Genomic DNA, 26578 nt, shown 5'->3' with positions numbered 1-26578 from the left:
TCGTTTCAGACATTGCAATTTGATTTGCTCCCACCTGTAACGAAGACCATCATGGAAAATCTTGTTCTCCCGGTACAATAAAGAGCACCGAGTACCTAATTGGCTCTGCTGTTGAGATGGGACATCCTTCCCATCGACCGTGGACGGTATCGATAAAGCTTTATCGGATGTTCATCAGATCAACTGAGATTGATTTCCATTTGAAGGTTCATAACCCATCGCCAGTCATCAGAAGTTGCTTCCAAAATATTTCGATATCCACGTAGCGTAACGCGTCAGAATGAGCCGCCAATTTTCCAGTAATTTTCCGTCAATCTCTAATTAGAAATAGATCCTTTTCCGGTGCTTACCTTCCACTTTCCCCTCTCCGTTCCTTGATTAAGGATACAAACAGACGCACCCACTCAGCCGTAAACACGGCAAACCCGGAAAGGAATCGGAAGCGAATAATTAGATTCACTACTTCCGTTACGGTCATCATCATCTCCGGAGTGGGTTTAGGGGCGGTCGCCGCCAGGCGGGTAATAGAAACCGATAATCTTCTCGGGCTCCACCGGTCGGACGGTGGCTCGATTGATTGCAGTTGCTGAGCCAGGCCAGGTTGCTACACTGAAGTTTCCATTTATATCATTTTTATTTATATAAATTCCATTTACGGGAAATAATGTAAATGAAATTTGTGTCCACTTGAGGCTTCGTAGCATCTGTATATCACATACCTTTAATTTTTTTTAGTAAATTCGAAGCATTGAAATTTGATCTTTAAAGTAACATTATCATCCGTGATATCTTCTTGAATTCACTAACTCTTAGAGTGATCATTGAGAGTTTTATTATTGCAACTCATTCACACGCAGGATCAACCAACTGTGATCTATCATCAACATCAGTCTAACGATATTCACGTTGACGTGAACTCACATTTGAATATATAACTTCTTGTATAATCTTATATGGCCGTGAAACTAAAAACTTGACAAATACATTATCATGATCCTTTATGGATATGAATGTTGTTCATAAAATTTCTAGAGAGTATCATTTTAGACAAAATATTCATTCTTATTTCTAGTTCATTTGATATCAATCTACAAATTTCCGGTCCTAAATTTACGTAAATAGGGCTTTCAGTGTACACAGCTCCTTGCCCGAATGAGTAGCAGTAGCAGCAGGGGGTGAAACCGAACGCAAATCAGAAGTGCACCGGATTGTTCTCGCTGTTCGTCAGCGTAGAAATGCAATCTGCATCCCATTAGCGACTGATGAGAGGGCTCCATCCATAGCTATATCTACGGAACGCGACAACCTGCGCAAGATGTGGAGCAAATCAAGGTGCGGAAATGCTGATTGAGTGCAATTTTGCGGGCAATGTAACGCCATATGGTTTGATTGTTGAACGGTGCTGCGGAGCTTACGAGTATAGTGGATCGTTGAATCAGAAGATGATAGTTTGCTTTAAGGGGGATGGGATATTCTATGATGCTCAGATCATTTTCTCGTAATTTCACATTGCTCCTAACTAGAACATTTTGACGACTGGATGTTGACTGGACTTTAAACTGCCGGACGCTTGACTCTTCCATTTGTCGAAATTCCGTAAATTTCGAGCGATTAGCGCTTTAGATATCGGTTTCAATTGTCGAAGCCAACTACCTCTATACGTCCATTATCATTAGTTGATAATAAATCTTTGAGCTGTTTAGTAGAATACCTGTAAGTAGATTAAAAGACCGAATTTAGTACTGTACCATTTAATTACACTAGAGTTTGTATACTTTGACAGATGCGCGTATTTCGATCTCAACTGTTAGGCCGTCTTCAGTGTCGTGTACTAGACTTGAAGTCCAGTCTAGTACACGACACTGAAGACGCCCTTACAGTTGAGGTCGTAATACGCGTATCTGTCAAATTATACAAACTCTAGTGGAATTAAATGGTATAGTACTAAATTAGGTTTTTTCATCTACTTATATCATTAGTTACTTAATTTAGGATTGCTTAAATGTCTTTTCAATTCTGTCACCAATGATGCACAAAAAACGACCGAGCCATCGATGCATTTACAGTATTGAACAAAACATTTGCAACTTTTTCGTTTTTCCATAAAAATGACCAACTTTGGTGAGCTATATTTCACCAAAGCTATAAACCGATTTGAATGAAATTTTGGTAGAACATCAGGCATAACTTGAATTTTAACGTATATTTTTGAGTGATTTCAATTTCAATTACAAGTTAAAAAGTAGTAACGGTTTGATTAAAGTGAAGTTTTTGGCGATTTTTTATAAATTACATAACTAAACATATTGAAGGAATAGCTTCATGGTATCTTCAGCAAAATTGTAGATTTTAACGAGATGAACAAGTTTGTTGAAGACAGTTTTTGTATAGGGCTATAAGATTTTGAGATAAATAAATGTTTTGTGAAAATTTCATTCAAATTGGTCCATAAATAACTGAAATCTAGCTTACCAAAGTTTATCATTTTGTATGGAAAATCGAAAAAGTTGCAAATGTTTTGTCCAATACTGTATGATGAATACTTGCAAACAGAGCATTCTCGTAAGCAATTTCACTTTCAAGATGTAAGAAACCGTGCAATATAAGTGAAATCATGAAATATTTCCGTTGCACTCATGATTGCAAGCATTTTTAAATGCGATGAGGCAGTTCACGTTACTTATCGTTGAAAATGCATGTGTACCGTTTAAATTACAAATATAATTTGATCCTTTGAGCAATTCTCGCTGAAACCAGGCCGCCATCGGCACCCATCGTTAGAATTCCAATTTTATGTCACTGATCGCTAGTTTTCGATAAAACTTAAGGGTGGTCCTTTCTGTTTTCTCAAATTGGTGGACCCCTCGTACGCCAGCTAGCTGAACAGTTTGCGAAAAAGCCCATTTTTAGATAAATCTAGGGTATTTCTTCACGGGATATGTCTCATATTTCGCTTGGAACACATAGCAAACTTAGTGGCATCGTTTAGGTAAATACCATTGCTCACCTAGTTTCTGTAGCCTATCTTACGCAATTTTTTCTCAGCTTTCTGATGATGATCTCAGAGTTCAAAACTAGCGGTGCGCTAATGGTGAAAAATCGATTTTTCTAACAAAATTCAAGATGGCCGCCAAAATTCTTTCAAGTTAAAATGAAAGCTATATCCTTTCTCTATACGATGCCACTAAGTTTTCTATGTGTTCAAAGCGAAATATGAGACATATCCCGTGAAGAAATACCCAAGCTTTATCTAAAAATGGGCTTTTTCGCAAACTGTTCAGATAGCTGGCATACGAGGGATCCACCAATTTGAGAAAACAGAAAGGACCACCCTTAAGTTTTATCGAAAATTAGCGATCAGTGACATAAAATTGGAATTCTAACGATGGGTGCCGATGGCGGCCTGGTTTCGACGAGAATTGCTCCTTTAGACTCGCAAAAAATGTTATTTTTGTTATTCAGGGTTACCATTTTTAGTGTACCATTTCCAGAAATCCAAATAGGGCGCCCGCCCGCCATAGATAAAGACTGAACATAAAATTTGTTTCTTTGGTAACGAGTCATTAAAATGTTTTATAAACACAAAATAGGATACGTGTGTGATATATGCATATTACGAATAAAATACGGTCACTGGACAAAGGAAAGTATACCTCTGCATACTTAAGTAACATTAATAGCTGAAAAACTGTTCATTCCACTGAAGTTAACTTGAAAGTAATTTGTTCAACTCTTATTCAGCATAAATGTTTGCCATGACTATCATAGAAAAAAAGATTCGTTTAGTAGAGAACGATCAAGAGTTACATCATATAGATTCACCCTAGTAAGCGATTCGAATCATAAAACATAAATTAAAATTGTTTTCTGTCATTCTGTGAAGAAAACGTCGTCATTTTTAGTGATTAAACATTCCAAGATTTTTTTTTGTAATTGCAAAAATAAGAGTAAAGATAAATATTTTACGATCACGGGTTTTGATGAAAAAATTATTAGTTGAGTTTTGAAGCGAAAATTTAGGTCCAATAATGTGCAGCTATTTAACAACTGAACATGTAGAAAAATGGTTTTATTTTTAAATATTCTTGTGCATTCTTAACAATCTGAACTAACAGCTTGGGAATTTAGTTCATCGCGTTTTGAATAAAAACGTAAACTTGGCATTCATACCGTTGTCACGAGAAAGATTATTGTTAACATACTCTACCTATTGAAATCGAAGCATGAAACGAGCTCACCAATGGATACTACATGTTCGTTGGGGCAGCTATATACACCCGATTCTGTTTTTGCACGGATTTTTTTTTACACGGCCGTGCAAAAAAAGTTTCCATACATTTTTCTCCGCCAAAACCTTATTTTTGCATGAAACGTCGAGAAATGGTGTTACTTTTTTGCACGGTTTTTGAAGATTTGAACTGAAAACTTTTTTTGCACGGTACGCATCCCCCGTGCAAAAACAGAATCGGGTGTATTACTTTCAGTTTAGACTAAATAGCCTAATGTGCAAAATATGATATATGATTGCTCAAGTTCTTTATTGGGTTGAATAGTTGAGTACATTTGGACAACTGAAAAAAACGACATATTTGAAACTGATTGCTTGGAAAATTGGAATGTTTTTGCTGTAAGTCGCACAGTAGTAACTTTTTGAATATAATTTTCTTAAAAATTATAATTGTGAATACTGAATAAGCTTTAAAACTTATAACCAATTTTAGAGTAGCTACGAGTGTATACAGGCATCTTATACTATAGGCAAATATAATGCGCCACCGTCATAAAGGTCGCTGGGGAAGAACAAGTGAAATGTCACTGTAAATGTTTGTTTACGTCCAAAATTCAATTCTTCAACCCAAAAATTAGTTCATAATCAATCGATTATTGAACTATTTTTCATTGGCATACTCAAGCATGGGAAACATTCACTCGAATATTGCATTTCTCTCGCTCACATCCACAAGCGGTTAAGAGCGAGATTGCCGTTTCTCCGACCAAGCTGAGTGTTTCAATTTCCAATGCGATTTCTTCTTGTTCGCCGAGTGACAAGTTAGACAAAAATGGCAATAGAATGTTTCACTACCGACTCCTTGTGCCGAAGGCATACGATTGCTGTAGCGAATGATTCTTTACATTCCGATTCCGCACGAGTGGCATCTCGCTAAGCCTGCTCAACGCAGCGTATGTGTAAAAACTACACAGAATGAGGCAATCAATGCAGGACTCTCTGGCTGAGTGAAAATTCTGTGTAAGTCGCACTCATGCTGTGTGTAGCCGATGTGTAGGCCTTCGGCTGTGCGGGGATCGATGGAAATGGAACTGTCAATCTCTCCCGCGCGGCAGCAAACAGTTGGCCGTTGGTAAGATGGGGAGTTTTCAGGGATTTTTTCAGGCGAAAAGCCGGAAGATGGTCGCAAATGTGGAAGTTTTTTTCCCATTTGCTTCCGCTTCAGCTATTCGAATGTAAAAATATCTGAAAACTTGAAAATTTGAATGTTTTTTTTTTAATGTTTTCAGAAGCAAAACAAAAATGGAAGCGAATTCCGCATTCCAAGCGTTCCTCCTCTGTGCGCATTTCACTCATTCGGTTTGTTTACCACCGTTTGCACAAAACTGTGTACTGCCCCCTTTGCACAGAATCTGTGCTGCATGAAGAGAGGCTGATTTTGTGTACTCGGCACTCATTTCTGAGCGTGACAAGTTTAGCGTGATTCGTATTTGAGAGTTGAAGAGCGTTCACTGACTGGTAATACACACACGCTAAACTTGTCACGCTCAGAAATGAGTGCCGAGTACACAAAATCAGCCTCTCTTCATGCAGCACAGATTCTGTGCAAAGGGGGCAGTACACAGTTTTGTGCAAACGGTGGTAAACAAACCGAATGAGTGAAATGCGCACAGAGGAGGAACGCTTGGAATGCGGAATTCGCTTCCATTTTTGTTTTGCTTCTGAAAACATTAAAAAAAAAACATTCAAATTTTCAAGTTTTCAGATATTTTTACATTCGAATAGCCGAAGCGGAAGCAAATGGGGAAAAAACTTCCACATTTGCGACCATCTTCCGGCTTTTCGCCTGAAAAAATCCCTGAAAACTCCCCATCTTACCAACGGCCAACTATTTGCTGCCGCGCGGGAGAGATTGACAGTTCCATTTCCATCGATCCCCGCACAGCCGAAGGCCTACACATCGGCTACACACAGCATGAGTGCGACTTACACAGAATTTTCACTCAGCCAGAGAGTCCTGCATTGATTGCCTCATTCTGTGTAGTTTTTACACATACGCTGCGTTGAGCAGGCTTAGCGTGCAAGGCGAAATGTTTCAGTGAACGCAAAATCTGTATATTTCGCAGGAAGCTTTCAGTGATCGAATGGCGAACGCGTTCTTTCGTGTCTCCAATTTAAGAGAGGATAGGTGCTCTCTCCGCTTCGTACATCTTTTCATTTTCGGTTTATCTCAATCGTTTACGATTCGTCGGGATTGCGCTCACCCTAGTAGCGTTCGTCAGTCATTGAACATTCGGTGGCAGCAGATACTTTGCAGATATTTTATCGGTAGCGTTCGGGTGAGTGAGTGAACTTTCCCATGCTTGGGCATACTCATTTTGTACCATTATTCTTGCCATACGTGTGATTTTACAACAAATTTAACCACTGACAAAGAATCCGGAAGTTTATAACCTATGTTGCCAAACACCAATTTTCCAATTTTATCCCACTAATCGTACATGAGCACTGACCGGATTTGTGCATTTTCAAAGGAAAAAAAGTTTATTCTGTTTCTCAATGATCTCTGATCGTCTACAAAATAACTATTCCGAGAAAAAGTGTAAATTGTGTGGTCATTCCTATGCTGCACACGGTAAGTTCTCAACCCAAGCTCTTTTCTGCCGGTTCTCCTACTAGCCACCAGATATCGGAGTGATCATTTCACTTTGAAAATATTTGCCTATAGAACCTTGGTTGGTATAACATTTATAACGAATAAAAAAAAAGTCAATTTTGCTCAGTTTTGCTCTTAAATTGACATATGTGATCTTTAGTTAATGTTCGTATTGAAACAAAGCCTAACTATTTATATTATTTTATATTTTACTACCAAACACTAATGTTTACATTAAATGTAAAAAAAATGTCGTAATCGTAACACATACGTTTTTTTAAATGATTTTAACAACAGGATATATTCTAGTTGAAAGTTTTTCAATGCTCTGTACTCATACAAGTAATATTGTATTATATAATCAATAAACTGCAAAATAGGGTTTTAATTCATATTCAAATTGTGGGTAGATTGAATATGAATTAAAAATAATTGAATATTGAGATAACATACAACAAAGTTCGTAGTTTAAGTTCTTTCTACAAGTAAGTTCAAAATTAACCTTTACCTATTGTTTAGAACAAAAAATTGGTTCAAATTGATTAAAAACAAAATTCGAGAAAAGTTTCCAAGTTAAGAAGTAAAAATTTCATTTGAAAACGACTTAAGATTTCTCGGTAAACTGAATATATTTAAACTAAAACTTCCAGTGATCACGAATATCTTTTCAAAAAATGCATCCATTAATATAAATAAACAGTTCTGTTAGATTTATCAGCCATTCAATGAAAACCCGATCTAGTGGGTCACCGAATTCCGTTAAAATTGGCTATTTTGTTCTTTATCCAAAATAAGGATACACGTGTTTTTGGATTGTTTGATCATTTCCATTTGGTGACCATAAAATCGCGATTTCGCAATATTTTTATTTTGTAAAAAATATAACTTTTGAACCACTTGACCGATTTTCAATTTTCTTGGACGGAATGAAAGCTAAAGATTTTAACTTTTCAAGAAAAATAAAAAAAATCACAAAAATTGTTTTCTTACATGAAAAATATATCAAAAAATTTCGTTTTTTCGTGTTTTGAAGGCCTTGGGGCAAAAGGAACTATTGCTGTTCTCATTTTTTCTTGAAAGTTCAAAAAATTTTACGTTTACTGTCAAATTTTCAGCGATGTATGTTTATTAGTTTTTGAGATATATTTTTATGAAAATAAAAAATCAGTCATTTTTCATCGGCACACACTGTAGATCTCAGCGCATTAATTTTTGTCAATAAAAAAATCATAACTTTTGAACAGCTCAACCAATTTTAAATCTTTTTTATGGAATGAACGCTTCAGATTTCAACTTTTCAAAAAATGTATAAAACTCTGAGAAAAAAATATTTTTTTACATGAAAAAAATTCTAGGATATTTTTGCATGTAAAAAAAATTTTTTTCGTGAATTTTTATATTATTATTGCAAAATCAAAATCTTCAGCATTCATTCCTTCCAAGAAAATTGAAAATTGGTCAAGCGGTTCAAAAGTTATAATTAAAAAAAAATGCAAAATCGCGGTTTGTCTGGTTATTTTATTTCGGAAATGGTCACCCTAACAATTAAAATCTTAGAACACGTGTATTCTTATTTCGGATAAGGTACAAAATAGCAAATATTCACGGAATTCGGTGACCCACTAGAGCGGTTTTTCATAGAATGGCTGTTTTAGCTGAATTCATTTAAAAGTGATAGTTTTCATAGTTCTACGTAAGTTTCATATTTGTCCACTAATAAACTGTCCACTGCACTACACCAAAACAATGTAATGAAGGACTTGAGCAATCGAAAAGAGCGTTAATGTTTAGCCTGAAATTTTATATTTTTGAATTTTGATTAGTGTGCGAATATGTACGAATTAATCCAAAAATGAATGTGAATGGTAATATTTTATGATTGTCGAATAACAGATGACACCTCTGAGCTTCATTATTGATAATGTATAAACAATTAACAATTAAACAATAAACAATTAAAAACAATGTTTTGGACGAATATGAAATTGAGCAGCTGTAAATGGAATGAAGAACTAATTTTCCTTAACTTCGATTTTCTTCAATTATTCCTTCTGAGACTGATCTGGAAGATTCTCACATGAAATCTATCATAAGGAAGAAAAACAGTGATATTTCCAAGGCTTCCTGGCAGAAATATTTCGAAACTTCTGCAAGACTTTTTGAGAGTTTCTTGATTTAATTACATTTTTACGAGAAGCTTTTGATGAAATTCCTATGATAGCTTTTCAAAAAGTCTATTAGAAAATTATATCGCCAAAGAAGTGTTGTGTAGAAATTTAGAAAACCTACACCAGTCCCATGTAAGAACCACAAAAGCTTAAGAAGGTGTTTGGGAGCATATCTTTTCGGGTAATTTTGATACTTTTCAAGACCATATCTGGAGAAATTTTACTTTTATTTCCCCGAACTATTCTCGTAGATTTGATTCTCATCTTTTTTCAAATAGGTTTTCAAAAATTTCTTCAAGTAGTTCTCCCAAAAATACTCATAACTGTAACCTAGAGGTAGTTTGAAAATTTCATCAGGATTTTTTTTATTCAACCTTCGCTTATACTAGGAATTAAATTGTGAGAAAATATCTCTCACTTATCGCTCTCTGTAATAATTATGATCCACAACTCACCATGAGAGTCTGCTAATCATCTTCTACTACAGCTCTGATTTGGTGGAGGGGATAACAGTGCGTGATAAAACCCATCTAAACAAGCTCCAAACCCCAATAATAGTAGATTAGCGAGAAAAATGGGTTTTATCATCGCTCTCTCTCTCTTTGGAGCTCTTCTTTGCAGCTGCTATTTATCAAGCTTGTTAAGCGAAACATTGCCGATCATGGATCGATACAGATGTGATGTTTTTCATCGCTTACTTTGGTCATACTTCGAATTAATTCGAAAACGAATTCTACAATGCCTGACTAATTCTAAAAGAAAAAAAAAACTTATTTTTTCAAAAGCCATTTTAATGGAATTTAAGGTTATCTTTATGAAACTTCAAGATTTTTTGAAACTCTTTGTGTTGGTTTTCTATTTAGATATGTGAAGTCAAGATGTTATGCGAATTTGAATTTGAGATAATATTTTTCAATAGAACAATCGACTTGAAAATTCAAGTGAACTTCACTTTTTTAACACGCATAGTAAAAATTGTTTTACAGTACATTGACACAATACCGTCGTCCATCCGTGTTGTTCTTGAAATATGTTTTCAAGTTTTCAACGATGAAGAATGATCTTCAAGCGCAAAATTTGCAATAGAAATCATTGCAACTATTGTTACAGCCGGTCGAAAGAGTACCAGCATTGCAACACTCAACTTCCAGTGGGAGCATAACTGTCTTGACATTCCAGATAATCGAGTGTAAAAGTCAAAAACTAGTTATGCTTTCACTGCAGTGTACTGTGAAGATTTCATGACCTAATATATGTGAACCATTAATAAGACCATCCAATTTTATTTTGGATGATTTCGTTATCTGATTGATTAACTACTGTTGTTAAAATTATTTATGGGATAGATTTACTTCGACAGAATTCTGATTTTTCTATAATCTATAAACGCCAAAGAATGACTTATACGGTATTCTCTAAAAATAGTTGTAAAACTTTATTAAATACAGGGCTAATTGAAACATTTTCAATGCTTCGGATGTTGCATCTCATGTTAACCTTCCGTTGACTGCTGATGCTGAGTACAAAACGCGAGGTTTTTCCACCTGAGTTGTACAAAAAACAAAAGCACCATTACTGAAGTGTTAAAAAGTTCCCAATATATCTATAAATATTTGACAATCTTCTCACACAAAGTCCAAAATTTATTATTTTCGCCAAGAAAATTTTATTATTTTCGAGCTTTTTTTTTTATTAAACTCTTCAAGGTTCAAAGAATTGAAAAAAAAAAACACAACTTTACAGGGGCAGTGAAATAGGTTTGACCGGCTATGACCATATTTCCCCGTACCTAGATGATTTATGGAAGTTATGTAATAATGAAAATTTGAGTTATTGGTGTTTAATGAAATAGAGTATGACTAAATTGAGGCTCAATGTACAATGGTTACACGGGAAGCATGAGGTTATATGTTATATGTTAAATGAATGTAGAGTAAGTTAACACAGCCCACTAAAAGGACTTTCGTCAGCATGATTATCTGCCAACAGCCTTTCAGGCTGTAAGCCACCTATAGAAGCATTCACGGATCCGCGGAGTGAGTAATGCACTAAGCTAAAAAGTTATGCGGCAGCATGAGTGGATTTTTCATCTACTTTTCCTATGAACAGGCAAAATAAAAGAATAACGACGGCGAACTTGTGTGTTAAAAAGCCTTTTGTGAGTGTAATAAATGTTCGGTTGTGTAAGCGAGCTGAGCTGAGGCGGGTTTTAGCTGAGTTTGAGAGAAAGTGTGTAATTTATCACCTCGACGTGTTTTGTATCGTACGGTCACGAAGTCATCTGGAAAAAGTTTGGATATAGAAAGAAAAAAAAAAACATGATCATTTAAGGATGTTGAGGATGGGTATTTGTTGTGTTGTATTGAATTGTTTTCGTCGGAAACTGAAAACTGTATTATTTCGAGTATTTCTATGTATTGGCTTTCTTGCGAGAACGATTCCTTCCGAGTAAAAACGATCAGATATCTGATAATGATGGGCCTCCAATCAACATTTCAATCGCACCGTAATATTCCATTTCCCGTTGATCTTAAGCGTACAATCTCGTTAAACGACATCCAGCAGTAACACCCCACCACACATGTTCGGTCCCATATATAGAGGAAGACAATGTAGACGCCATTTCTTACCGGGAAGGATAATGGAACCACGGAATCCCACTTGATTGCGATTGTGCTTCGCCAGAATAAACGTACCTCCTACCATTTCCATGGGCGTAGCCATGTATCCTCTCGAACTTGGTGGTGGAATCACACCCGCAAATATGCTTTAGAATATAGATTTTATTGCAATCAATCTTCTTCTAAACTTTATAAAATTTGGAGCTATTCTTTCTTCAGATATTATAAGAAATTTATCAGGCCTTTGATAATTTTGAATTCTTTTGCGTGATGCGATGCTTATTTGAGCAAAATTTTTTGATGTCGTGAAAAGGCCTGATAGACAAAGGAACTTGGAGGTCATTGTTGGAAATCCTGACTACGCCCATGGACCACATCTCCTTGATAGCGCCAGTGATTTTGTACTTGTCGTCTTAACCTATCCTCACGTACTGCCAGAGCGAGTTCCCAGAATTCCGCCCAGATTGGATTCAGTTTCCCCGGGTTACCATCTGGTAGCTCTATAGAAAACCTCCTAGAATCGTCGCACATGTGTATGCGATTTTTATGTCGATGGCGTTCTTTTGGCATTTGCCGTAGCCAAATACGAAAAGAGATAAATTGCATTCCACGCTTTCCCGAGTTGACGCAACCACACTGTTCCAGAGTGTAGGTGTGGGTAGTGGTAGTGGAGGAAAAATGATGTTACTAAGAGCAAAGTACTACCGAAGACGAGGACCAACTATACTAACGCCAACGAACGAACGATGCTCATCATCATGCAAAACGAGTTACGGGTGTCCCTTGCAGCAGTGTTTCTGGAATCAATTGATACGAACCGCTCTATTTTTCAAATTATTTGAACATTTTACAATTATTTAAAACGTTGTTTGAAATTATATCCCTTTCAAATGTAAACTAAATGCGAATCTTAGAATAAAGTTACAAAGATAATTTGGGGCATATATTGCCTTGAAGAAAAAGGGCAGCGATGAACAAGGCTTTGGCTGAAAATCGCACCAATCAAGAGTTTCCATATTCTGTGCTTGAGATACCTATGAACATTTGTTGTCATTTGATAACCGCTTTCTTATTTTTTTTTTGCAATGTTCTGGATTGTAAGTTTGTTTCGAATCGTATATATAATGGACAGCAGTATTGATAACATTTGAAGAATTTGACAATTTGAATTTGAAATGATGGGAATAAGAGGCATAGGGGTGTAAGTGACACACAGCAAAAAAATCTTAAATTCACATGGCACGTTAACTTCTATTACAAACACGTAAAACGAGATATAACTGAATATTCAACGATACATAATTTAAATTGTCTCACTGCGTTCGAAAATGCTTGCAATCTTGAGTGAAATTGAAACATTACATGATCTTGCATCCAACATTCGCCAATATTGCATGTTTTCTTGCAATTTGAAAGTGAAATTGCAAACAAGAATGCTCGGTTTACACGATTCTATGCAAAATAACGTTGACCATCGATCGGAAAGAAAACATCCAAAAATGGATTTCGGTATAGTGTTAAGGATCACAAATGCGTAGTTCAAGAGGAATCCCAACAGCTCAGCTCAAGATGTGGCGAGGAAACTAAATCCATCCAGAACTTTCATGCAAGATGCGAAAAAACGTACAAAGTCCAAAAGGCGCCCAATCGCGAAGAACGGCACAATACGGTAGGTAAAACACGTGGACGAAAGCTCTACACCCAGATGTTGACGAAACCACATGGCCTCGTTATGAATGATGAGCCTATGTAAAAGCAGACTTCCGGTAGCTTCCGGGGATCCAGTTTTTACTGCTCATAATAAATTCGATGTCCCTAAGGACTTTAGAAAGCAGAAAATGTCAAAGTTTGCCAAAAAATATATGATTTGGCAATCAGTGCGCATCGTACCTTCGTGCTGTGAGTACACGAATTCTCTCTGCTCTTGGAAATTTTCTTAAAAACTACCTAAAGCAATAAAACAGCACTTTTCAGTGCTAGTGAATCTCTGAATTAACTTCTTCCTTCCAAAAAAGTGGGTTTTAAAACTGTCACTACACGTGGCAAGAATGGAAGAAAGGACGTTTTCCCGGAATGCGAACTTTCTTCCAAGGGTGAAATGAATAATTGTATCGAAATGAGCAATCAGTTCGATGCTCTAGACAAATTCTCCGAACACTAAATCGAAGCAGCCTCTAGCCCAGGCTCTTTGATTCAAGTGAGGAAGCAAAGAGTGCCGCCTATCGTGGTCAGTTGTTCCGAATTTGAGGGATTTAGGCAGGAGATCTTGAACTCCATTAGGGGAATCAAGGTTTCCTCAATCGCAAAGAAAGGAGACTGTCGCGTTTTGCCAGAAACTCTTAAAGATCGCGAACTTCTTCTCAAACATCTTGAAGAGAAGAAGCACAATTTTTTTACTTATGACGACAAAGCTGAACGTTTGTTCAAAGTCGTCTTGAAAGGTCTCTCAAGAGACTATAAATCACCTGAAGATATCAAAAATGAAACAAATGATTTACTTGGATTTTCCCCAGTCCAAGTAATCATTATGAAAAAGAGAACCCAATCTGGCATTCGTCGGAAAGGGCTTTCTCAAGAATTTTATTTAGTTCACTTTAACAAAAAATAACTAAATAATATTAAAGCTTTAGAAAAAGCAAAACTTTTGTTTGATGTCTGTGTGACATGGAAACAGTTCCAGAAACCTGGAGGAAATTATCAGAACCCCACTCAGTGCCGTCGGTGTCAAAAGTGGGGTCGTGGTACAAAAATGTTTCGCATGTATGATAAATGCATGATTTGCGGAGGTTCTTCTCACGCCAAAGACGTCTGTTCAGTGAAGGAAGATACCACCAAGTTCATATGCTGTAATTGCAGGGCTAATCATAAGTCAATTTTTTGGAATTGTCCTTCACGCAAAAGAGTCATTGAGGCTCGTGCCAGGCAGATGAAAGATAATATCCGTTACGATAACGGTAGTTTCCGGAATTTCCCTGGTAGAATGTGTGTGTGTGTGTGTGATCCATCTAACCCCCACTGTCCGGCAGTGGTATTATGGAAAAAAGTTTTCAGCAAAACTGCTTTGGCATAACATTTTTGCAAAAAGCTTCAGTCCGGGAGTTAGAAGGTGATAGCTCTATTGCAGATCCAGTGACCCATTTCAGAATGGCTGGAGAGACACGTCCATTCAGAAGTCACTTTCACTAACAACAAGCCCCGCATGTATGCATAACCGTTATCAAATGGATAATGATTATGCATACACACTTCCTGTTTCAAAGATGGGTTACTTTGAGACTGGCGCGTATTTAATAATTGGGTACCGATAATAATGTAATCAGAACAATCTCACCAAAATGCACCCACGCGGCGTTGTCATCAAATTGAATCAGCAACTAATTGGGTATTCATTCCCTTCTTCTTGTGACGCACATACCACAGGTTCATTCTAGACCACATTTTTATGCCTTATTTCACACATTTTCATGTAATACAATAAATTAACAAAATCACTTTTTTTTTCATGAATCTATCCGGTGGCGTTGTACTGTCGGCCATAATACACAGTCGCGAAAAATGTCACATGGAAGCAAAATTAATGAGCAAAGCCAATTGAAACCGGTCTTAAACATCCCAACACACGACATTTTTGATCACATGGAAAGCGCTGAAAGAATTTTTCATTGCTTATTTTCAATATACACCTCCGAACTACAATCCGGGTGGCGTAGCACCAGCCAACTCGTCGGCAAAAGCGAGGAAAACGAGAACACGAAAAAAAGGTGGCAAGCAAAACAAAACACGACCGTTCGCGGCAACGCCTACTGCGATCCGGAATTTCCCTGGTAGAATATCGAATAATACTCATTTTTCAGTTAACGATCGCTTGATCATGAATCATACCCATCAAGAAGATCATAATCATGCTCATTCACAAACTAATTTAATCCGTCGGGTAGCCGTTCAAAACTTTCAATTTCGAATGTATCTACCCACGGAAAATCCTTTGCCGATATCGTAGCAGGAAATTTGAACTCCTCCCTTGTTCGTACTATGAGTACCCATTCTACTTGTTTCATATCAAATGGAAAAAACCCCTACCGCCACAGGTAACTCCGCTTCTTCGTCTACCGAAAATTCCAATGGGAATTCATCTCTTATTTTAATTTTCTAACTGAACAATTGAATCTAATGATTGATGCAATGTTCAAAGCCACCACTATGACTGAAGCAGTCCAAGTAGGTGTAAAATTTACAAATCAAATTGTTATTGGATTACGTTTTTCTAATGGATCCAAATAATAATTTAAATATTTTAAATTGGAATGCTCGTTCTCTGAATGGTAAAGAGGACGAGCTGTTTAATTTTCTTACAGTTAATAACGTGCATATAGCAGTTATTACCGAAACGTATTTAAAACCTGGATCTAAACTCAAAAGAGATCCTAGCTTTTTTGTTTATCGTAATGATCGACTTGATGGGGCATGTGGGGGAGTTGCAATCATCATTCATAGGCGTATAAAACAGCAACTATTTTCGTCATTTGAAACTGAAGTTTTTGAAACTTTAGTTATTTCTGTTGAAACACAGCTTGGTAAATATACTTTCATAGCTGCCTATTTGCCTTTTCAATGCTCTGGACAGCAAGTTAATTTGCTCCAAACTAACTTGCGAAAATTGACTCGCAATAAGTCAAAATTTTTTGTCATTGGTGACTTTAATGCCAAACATCGGTCATGAAATAAATCTCAAAGTAATTCCAACGGCAGAGTTTTATTTGATGAGTGCTCTTTAGGATATTTTTCAATTCAATACCCTGATAGCCCTACATGTTTTTCCTCTTCTAGAAATCCATCTACGATTGATTTAGTGTTAACCGACTCTAGTCATCTTTGTAGCCAACTGATTACTCATGCTGGTTTCGATTATGATCATGTCCCTGTTACATTTCAAATATCCCAAGAAGCGATTCTCGATCCTATCAGCTCCACTTTCAATTATTTACGAGCCGACTGGATTATATATGAAACGTATGTTGACTTTAATCTTAATGTTAATATTCCCTTACAAACAAAACTTGATAATGACAATGCTCTTGAAACTTTAACAAATTCCATTGTTGAAGCCAGAAGCATTGCAATTCCAAAAAGTGAAGTAAAATTTGAATCCGTGATTATAGACGATGATCTTAAACTTTTGATCCGTCTTAAAAACGTGAGGAGAAGGCAATTTCAACGCACTCGCGATCCTGATATGGAAATTATATGGCAAGACTTGCAGCAAGAAATCAAGAAACGTTTTTCACAATTAAGAAACAAAAATTTTGAAAATAAGATTTCTCAATTGGACCCTGGCTCTAAGCCTTTTTGGAAATTATCTAAAATCTTGAAAAAAACCTCAGAAGCCAATACCGGCATTGAAAGAGGAAAACAAATTATTACTGACTAATTGCGAAAAAACTCAAAAACTTGCTATGCAGTTTGAAAGCATGACTTACTAGTCCAATAGAAAATCAAGTTACTCAGGACTTTGAAAACATTCTCAATCAAGAGAACGTTTTCCTGAAAGACTGATTTGGAAGAAGTGAGAACTATTATTAAAAAATTCAAAAATATGAAAGCCCCTGGCGATGATGGAATTTTCTACATCCTCATCAAGAAACTTCCAGAAAGTAGCTTATCATTTTTAGTTGATATATTTAACAAATGTTTTCAATTAGCATATTTTCCTGACAAATGGAAAAATGCTAAGGTTGTTCCAATTTTAAAACCAGACAAAAATCCTGTAGAAGCTTCTAGCTATCGTCCAATCATTTTGCTTTCCTCCATCAGTAAACTTTTTGAAAAGGTTATTTTGAACAGAATGATGGCCCACATCAACGAAAATTCAATTTTTGCCAATGAACAGTTCGGATTCCGCCATGAACATTTGACTACTCTTCAACTTTTTCGTGTAACAAATTTGATCCGTTCCAATAAATCTGAAGGCTCTTCTAGACATAGAAAAAGCATTCGACAGTGTTTGTCATGAAGGTTTGATTGTAAAATTAAAAAAACTTTAATTTTCCAACATACATTGTTAGAATAATTCAAAGTTATCTGTCAAATCGTACACTTCAGGTTAATTATCAGAACTCCAGATCTGAAAAACTTCCTGTAAGAGCTGGTGTTCCCCAAGGCAGCATTTTGGGACCAATATTCTACAATATTTTCACATCTGACTTACCTGAGTTACCTCAGGGATGTCAAAAATCCCTGTTTGCGGATGACACAGGCCACTCCGCCAAAGGACGAAGCTTGCGTGTCATCTGCTGTCGATTGCAGAAATGGAAGATTTCTCCTAATGCTTCCAAAACTCAACTAATAATATTCCCACATAAACGAAAAGCTTTTTATTTGAAATTTCGCGGAAGCCGCGAAATCCGCGAAATTTAGCATTTGCCGCGAAATTTGTGAAATCCCACAAAATACCGCGAAATCAGTCAAATTTGGAGAATCTATATGGAAATCACAGAGAATTCCAGTTTTTTTTGTTTATGAAAATGGTTTACTCATCTTGAAGTCGAAGTCCATTTAAAATTTCATAATCATTTAGTTTCAACTTTGACTTCTTTCTGGCTTGCTATTTTCATTTTACATTTTGCATTACCATTCTGATATAAAACTTGTCACCTAAATTTGTAGAATAATAATAATAAAACAGTATAATTATATATTTATTGAAATTTCACGAAAATGTGTATTTTTGGGTAAAACATATCCAAAAGTATGGGACCGCGACAAAGCTGCGAAATTCTGAATTTTTCAACTTGGTCAAACGCGAAATTTCAAGAATTTTGCCGCGAATTTCCATTGTCCCTAGTAATAAATATATGAAATGTCTCTATTCCCTTATTAATAGAAAATCAAAACTTTGTCTTAAGAACAAGCTTTTGATATTCAAACAAATTTTCAGGCCAGCCATGTTGTATGCTGTACCAATATGGACTAGCTGTTGTAATACCAGGAAGAAAGCTCTGCAGAGAATTCAAAATAATATTTTGAAAATGATTCTGAAGCTTCCTCCCTGGTATAGTATCAATGAGTTACATAGAATATCCAATGTTGAAACATTGGAACAAATGTCAAATAAAATAATTAATAATTTCAGGCAAAAATCGTTACAATCTTCTATTGCCACGATTAATACGTTATATGTTTAGGTTAGGTTAAGTTAGGTTAAGTATATTCAAAGCGTTTTTTTTCTCTTATAAGCAGGTGAAATCAACTCAGTCAGATAGTGTTGTCTAATAACACAGAACACCTAGATATAAGAAATGAATGTAATGTTTGGAATGATACTAATAAAGAAATTAAAAAAAAATATGATTTGGCAAGCAATTTGCTCGCGTAGAATACGGAGCACCCCATTCGTGACAACTGGAACGGTCAATGGGCAGCTGTACCTAAAGTAGTGCCTCCAAAAGCGTCTACTTCATCTTCTGAGGTCACACAATGATCCTACGTTTTTCTGGCCGGATTTGGCCTCGTGCCATTACTCGAAAGAGGTTTTGGAGTGGTACAAGGCTGAGGAGGTCAATTTCGTGCCGAAGCATCACAACCCCCGAACGCACCGGAACTGCGACCAATTGAAAAGTACTGAGTCATTATGAAGCAGGCACTTCGCAATCATCCTACAGAAGTGAAATCAGAGTAAAATATGATGAAAACATGGACTGCCACGCCAAAAAAAAATGTTGGTCCAGGTGTTGTACAGGGCCTAATGAGTAGAGTGAAGAGAAAATTACATGCATTTGGATATTGAATTGAAATTGAATAAAACAAACATGGGAAAATCTTCGTAACATGTTTTTTTTACTCCCTGAAAGTTTGAAGATGATTGGTTAAACGTGCGAAGTTTGACAAATATTTGTGTGTGTCGCAATTTGATTCCATACACCCTTTTCTCTTCTGGCTCTTCGGCAGGAATTCTGCTAGAAATATTCCTCCAAAAATTCCACCGAAAATCTTTTCAAGGAAGTTCACAGCAATTTTGAAGTATGGCAAAGTCATTTGGAGCTTTTTGTTACAAGTGAAGATCGTTATGAATCTTTCTATAATCTTCTTCAATAATTCCTCCACAGATTTTTTTAAATGAAATCCATCATTTAATATTTCAGAAATATTTTCAGCAAAACAAAACAAAGGGATTCATGCAGTGATTTTTACCAAATTAATCTAGAAGTTCAAAACACGCAGTAGGGTGATGGGCTTTTGTGAGTGCTCACATCAAATCCTGTTAGAATAGATGTCGAGTCACGTAACCATCAAGATAGATTGGTTTGGTTGCACAGAATATGGAAACTCTTGATTGGTGAGATTTTCAGCCAAAGCCTTGTTCATCGCTGCCCTTTGTCTTCAAGGCAATGTATGCCCCAAATTATCTTTGTGAATTTATTCTAAGATTAACATAGTTTAAACCAAATACCCATGGTAGTAATAACTGTGACAAACCCAAAATTGTTGCTAGAAGCAGCATCCGATAATAATCGTGAGCCTATTGAAATGTGGAAGCTGTATTACAATGAACACCTGAAAAGCGCACAGGACACGGCCACAGTTTCAATTGAGAACCACTACCCTGAACCGTGCATCGAAGGAAATATGCTGCCTGCCAAAGATCCACTCGAAGCATGAAGCAGGCACTTCGCAAGCATCCTAAAGAAGTGAAATCAGAGTAAAATATGATGAAAACATGGACTGCCACGCAAAAAAAAAAAAATTGGTCCAGGTGTTGTACAGGGCCTAATGAGTAGAGTGAAGAAAAAATTTCATGCATTTGGATATTGAATTGAAATTGAATAAAACAAACATGGGAAAATCTTCATAACATGTTTTTTTTACTCCCTGAAAGTTTGAAGATGATTGGTTGAACGTGCGAAGTTTGCCAAATATTTGTGTGTGTCACAATTTGATTCCATACACCCTTTACTCTTCTGGCTTATCGGCAGGAATTCTGCTTGAAATATTTTTAGGTTTCCTTCAAAAATTCCACCGAAAATCTTTTCAAGGAAGTTTACAGCAATTTTGAAGTATGGCAAAGTCATTTGGAGCTTTTTGTTACAAGTGAAGATCTTTACGAATCTTTCTATAATCTTCTTCAATAATTCCTCCACAGATTTTTTTAAATGAAATCCATCATTTAATATTTCAGAAATATTTTCAGCAAAATAAAACAAAGGGATTCATGCAGTGATTTTTACCAAATTAATCTAGAAGTTCAAAACACGCAGCAGGGTGATGAGCTTTTGTGAGTGCTCACATCAAATCCTGTTAGAATAGATGTCGTGTCACGTAACCATCAAGATAGATTGGTTTGGTTGCACAGAATATGGAAACTCTTGATTGGTGAGATTTTCAGCCAAAGCCTTGTTCATCGCTGCCCTTTTTCTTCAAGGCAATATATGCCCCAAATTATTTTTGTGACTTTCTAAGATGTGATCTAAGATTAACAGAGTTAAAACCAAATACCCATGGTAGTAATAACTGTGACAATCCCAAAATTGTTGCTAGAAGCAGCATCCGATAATAATCGTGACGCTATTGAAATGTGGAAGCTGTACTACAATGAACACCTGAACAGCGCACAGGACACAGCCACAGTTTCAATTGAGAACCACCACCCTGAACCGTGCATCGAAGGAAATATGCTGCCTGCCAAAGATCCACTCGCCCTGCTGGTGGTGACGACTGCTTTGGGCCATTCCTCGGAAGAGAAACGCGCGTTCTGCTTCGGATTCCGAGCTGCCGAGAAAAAGCTCAGATCCCCATCCGGGGAGTTTGGTTTCGTGCTAAAGCTACTGGTGAAAGCACGCGCGGTGAGGAGGGTTCAGAAGAAGAAAAATAAACTTTTTCCCCAAATTAAATTTGAAGGAAGAATGATGAAAAAGGTATAAGAGATGCTGCGAGACCCAAGTGGAGTAGATCTTATCCCTTTTTCCACCGAAGAAGAGAAGCTATGCGAAACGAAATCAAACAACAATTGAAAACATGTTAGACATTTTACGCTCGAATGGATGATGATGATGATGCCGTTGTCGTCGTCGTTCGGTTGGGATTCCGGTTGCGGTTCGGTAACCTCGCTTTGCTATTTGGGTTCTAGGGTGGAAGAGTTATGGGTGAACGTTGCACATTGCTTCATTGGATAAGAATTGTTTCAGAGGTTGAGCGTCACGGACGTTTTTGATGAGATGTGTTTGAAATTGCTGTAGCTAGATTGTTGTTGAGCCTTATGGATGTTATATATGAATCTGAACCGAAATTTGTAGACATTTCGAAAAATGCTTCTGTCTATTCGGGTGAAGTTGATCACCGATGCACATAATTTGAGGAAGCTTGAAGAATTTTCAAAAGCAGTTTTTTTCGTTTAAAATCATGAAAGTCTACATGAAAATTTATGATTGCCTTTTCGTCGAATAATTTACAGTTTGGAACAGAAAAATTGCTGTTAATTTTGAACGTTATTTTCTTCAAATGGAGTAGGCCATTCCGATGCCCCATTATACGGTACCAATTTGGTTTACCAAAGCCAAACCCATTCCACTTAGAAAGTCAATCTTTTATCTGTTAACCCTGGTGTCGTTCCACTGTATTTTAATTAGGTTCGCTCGATTCCTTGATGATTGTAGTAAAGTTACATCCCGCAGCATCCCGAAGTTGCAGTTTGAGTTTGTCGCGCTGCTGTTGAATTGTGGTTTCGTTAGCTTTTGGCAGCTGTTTTGCGCTGAAATTTAAATAATTGATTGCTGCTGGCTTAATGCTGATGAACGGTTTCGAACTTATGTAATTGATTGGTTTGTTAACTCGCTGAAAGCTTTCTGGCGGTGCTTTGAAGTTCACGGCCCCACAGGGAAGAAATCGTTCTCGCAAGAATTTGTGTTTGCTAGCTAAGTTGTTGGTAACCTTCTCGGATGGAGCAATGAGTTCGAAAGGCGGTGAAATCTTTGATTTCAACTGGGGAAAAGCTTGGGATAAAGAGACGGATAGGTACCTCGATGACGCGGGGAAATGTAAAAGTGGTAATCTTCTCGATTTTGATTACATACAAATTCAGAAACAGAAGATATTAGTGGTTGATTTCTCTTCAAACCACAGTTATATTTACCGTCATTTTGTGCTTTGTGAAGGGTTTGGTACATCTTCTTGTACCATTTGGCTTGGTTGTTCTCGTCGATTTCCTGTTGGTTAAAATGATAAATTATTGCTTTGGATGTATCCATTGTCCTGTATGTTAAATCGAATAACATTTTTCTGGTAGTTCTGTACGTTATCTTCAAATCGAATTTAACAAATAAAAAACTATTCAACGGGAAATCGGCTCTCACTGTTTATAATATCATGAGGATTGAAAAATGTAGCATAGAAAAGTTGTATAAAAGATTCATATAGATACTTCCTAAAATGTTACCGTAAGTTATTTCAGGAGAACGCCAAGTGTTGGCATTATTCGACACATCAGCTCAGGAGACAATTAGACCTTGTAATTAGCCTCTGTATAATTGTCTCGTAAAATGCAAACCAATTCAACGCACAGAACAACCAAAATTAACGTCATATGGGACTTTTATCTCAACACTTACAGATCTCAGTGTGAGCGGCATCCCTTCCCGCGTGGTTGGTCCAATTCCGTCCAATTTCTTTGGCGACAGCTGTGCCATCGCCGCCCACCGGGGACTTTCCGTAGTTGATTCCGGCTCACTGAGATACTCGATCTTAACTGGGGTACCTGTACGGGAAGAAATTCAAGGAAAACAAAAAAAAAACGCCACGGTGTGGAAATCGTGCATATTGTGTTAAAAACGTGCTTCCATTCGAAAGGATGTATTTTTCGACGGTGGTAATAAGTACTTATGTCCGATGTCCTTCCACCCAACCGGGTTCCACTGCTGGTCCTTTGGTACTGGTGTTGCTGCTGGTGCTGTTGCTGTTGATGCTGTTGAGTAACAGTTGTTCTGCTTGTCGAAGTCTGGAACACATTGGACTGCTGCTGATGCTGCTGTTGCTGTTGTTGGCTGGCACTGCCTGAAGATTCGAACGCGTTCACCTGCTGGCTAACTTTGCCATCTGAAGGTGGGTTCGAAAATGTAAAATTAATTACGCTTTAGCGTTCGACAACGGAAGAGAAAAAAACTTGGAGCGGGATGATGCGAGAATTTGATAGAGTTCACACGTTTTTCTCACTTTCTCACTCTTTTGTTGGAAGAGGGATGACTGGTGAAGGCCATAACTGTACTCATGGGCGTAGTCAGGATTTCTTACAGCGGGTGGGCGTTGGCTAAAATATTAACGTCCCATAAAAAAATATAAAATTTCCATAAAAAATGCAAAATTTGCCAGCAAATAAACAAGGGTAAAATCAACAGAAAAGTTAAAAATTTACATAAAAAAATAAAGAAGTGCATAGAAAAAACAAAATTTTCCATAAATAAAAAAATTTTGAGCAATAAATGGATTCAAAAGTGCAGTAGAATCGACAAAAATTTCACTAAAAAATATCGAATTTTACATTTAAAAACCTCAAAATGTCCCTATTTTTTTTCTATTTGACAGGAAATATTTTTTTAAACCCGGCCAATCTCACAGCTCTCCCCTCCACTAAATTCTTACGTAATTAATTATCGAACTCTAAAATGCAAATACTACATCTACATACGACGACTAATTAGCTCCAATTGTGAAAACAATGCTTCAGTTTGACTGAAAATTTATGAAATCCATTACACACATTATTACTCATTATTGGAAGATTACGTTATTTTTATGGGAAGTTTTACTTAAATATTGGAATTTTCTACAACATTTTCATGTATTGATTGTCATTTTGAGTTGCTCAGTTGGGTTTGTTTATTGCAACTTTGCATTTACTGCTATTGCTCTTTTTGATTTTTTGAATGGAAATTTTTGATTTATTGTGGGCGAATTATTAATTATTTATTGCAAATTTTGGCTTTTTTGTGGAAAATTTATAATTATTTCTTGCTTTTTGTGAAGAAAATAGGGACATTTTGAGGTTTTTAAATGTAAAATTCGATATTTTTTAGTGAAATTTTTGTCGATTCTACTGCACTTTTGAATCTATTTATTGCTCAAAAATTTTTTATTTATGGAAAATTTTGTTTTTTCTATGCACTTCTTTATTTTTTTATGTAAATTTTTAACTTTTCTGTTGATTTTACCCTTGTTTATTTACTGGCAAATTTTGAATTTTTATGGAAATTTTATATTTTTTTATGGAACGATTAATTGTCTGCCGGTGGGCGTTGAGGTAAAGATGAATCGAAGCCATACCTCAAAATTTCAAATGCACAAATCTGGAGAACCAGCTAACCATTTACGCTAAAAATTTGATCGATTTGTCACCACCAGCGAGTTTTAAGTTCAAATGAACGTCTGGTTCTCCAGATGTGCGTACTTGAAAATTTGAGGTATGACTACGGTTCATCTTCACCTTAAAGGCATTATATAACAATGCCTCTGACAATATGACAATTTTCGACAATTCATGTACAGTAATACCTCGATATAACGTAACCTCTTTATAACGTAACTCGATATAACGTCATTTTTACCTCGATATAACGTAACTTTTTTTAGCACCCATTTATTTTTCAATTTTTTAATAAAAACATGATTTATGAGCTAGAATAAACATTTTTCAAGTTTCAAACACCAACCAATAATAATTCAAAGCAATGCAAGCGTTTAAACGCTTAATACAGTCATAATATCGAGTGAGCTATAAGCTCAATGTTAAGAACAACATTTTGTCATTGCTGTACATATGCTTACATCATTGTTCTTTATTTTTGCTGCATTTACGCTCCAACTGGATCCAAGCCTGCTACTCACTTCAATTTTCTACGAAAACTTTTATGATTTTTTATTTAAACTTTGCAGTCAAAAAGACTACATCAAATTCAGATTACACTTGTGTGTCGCCGGGTCGGTTTGCTCAATATAAACTTAACGGATTTCCGTCTTAAGAATTAATTAAGGAATTTCTTCAGAATGTTCTCATTGAATTTCAACAAAAAATGGTTCAAATATTCCTCCAGGAATTTCTCCAGAACATGTCTAAGGAATTCCGGATTCTATGCCTTTTAAATTCAATGATTGTGAATTTCTCCAATAGTGTTTTTTTAAATATATCTTTGAATTTTACTGTACCTTTGATCAAAAATTACACAAAGTAATTTTTCTATAGATTGTTTTTATTACAAAAATATATTCAGGAGTTCAATCAAAAACTGAGCCAGTTCCCTCGTTACTCCAGAGAATTCTCCTACAATACTGCCGATAATTCCACCACGTATTGATTCAGAAACTTTTCCTGAAAACCCCTCAAGGATAGTTCTTGTTTTTATTGGAGCGTTCTTTGGTTCTAGTGACTTCTTCATGAATTCTGAAAAAAGTCATGTGTTCTTGGGACATTCATTCTAAAATTCGGTCAAGAAATTACCAAAGAATTTATTTTTAGAATTTTACCACAAGCTCGTAATAGCAAAATTATTGAATTTCCATAATTGCCTGCTAAAAATATTCATGGACTGCTCCACATTAGTTTGTTTAAAGGTTTCTGAAAGATCTCATTTATGAATTTATTTCAGAGATTCTCCGAGTATTCAAGGATTCCTTTAAAGATTTTTCCTGAAAAAAATTCCTAAGGATCATTGTAATAGAGACGTAAAAATAAAAAAAAATGAAAATGAAAAGAAAAATATAAAAAAAATAGACACGGAAAAAAATCGAACAACTATGTAGGAAAGACTGAAAATGCCTGCTAGGTCAATAATATCAATTCAAGACCCATTCTTTGTCAAAAAATACATATTGAACGGAATTAAGAAAAAAAAATATTTTGCTTCGATATAACGTAACCTCGATATAA

At 36.2% G+C, this 26578-nt stretch overlaps 1 protein-coding gene across 19 annotated transcripts in view; it reads right to left on the bottom strand.

The window, feature by feature from the left end:
* The window catches only part of LOC5576943 (sorbin and SH3 domain-containing protein 1), a 554761-nt gene that overhangs the window by 187160 nt on the left and 341023 nt on the right, over positions 1 to 26578 (bottom strand). For 16 of the 19 annotated variants that reach the window (XM_021841007.1, XM_021841001.1, XM_021841008.1 and 13 more), the window contains 4 exons: positions 23539 to 23754; positions 23271 to 23416; positions 22796 to 22868; positions 11298 to 11333 (listed from right to left, as the gene is read on the bottom strand). The exons of 1 other annotated variant lie outside the window; for it this stretch is intronic. In XM_021841007.1, coding sequence (XP_021696699.1) covers positions 11298 to 11333; positions 22796 to 22868; positions 23271 to 23348 — 187 coding nt within the window. In that variant the 5' untranslated portion in view covers positions 23349 to 23416; positions 23539 to 23754. The remainder of the gene's footprint in view (positions 1 to 11297; positions 11334 to 22795; positions 22869 to 23270; positions 23417 to 23538; positions 23755 to 26578) is intronic. 2 more of the 19 variants (XM_021840994.1, XM_021841009.1) reach the window with 1 other exon arrangement.

This window comes from Aedes aegypti, chromosome 2 (genome assembly GCF_002204515.2).
Source record: "Aedes aegypti strain LVP_AGWG chromosome 2, AaegL5.0 Primary Assembly, whole genome shotgun sequence".
NCBI lineage: Eukaryota > Metazoa > Arthropoda > Insecta > Diptera > Culicidae > Aedes > Aedes aegypti.
The sequence above is the reverse complement of the archived record's forward strand: the minus strand, read 5'-3'. Positions and strand labels throughout refer to the sequence as shown.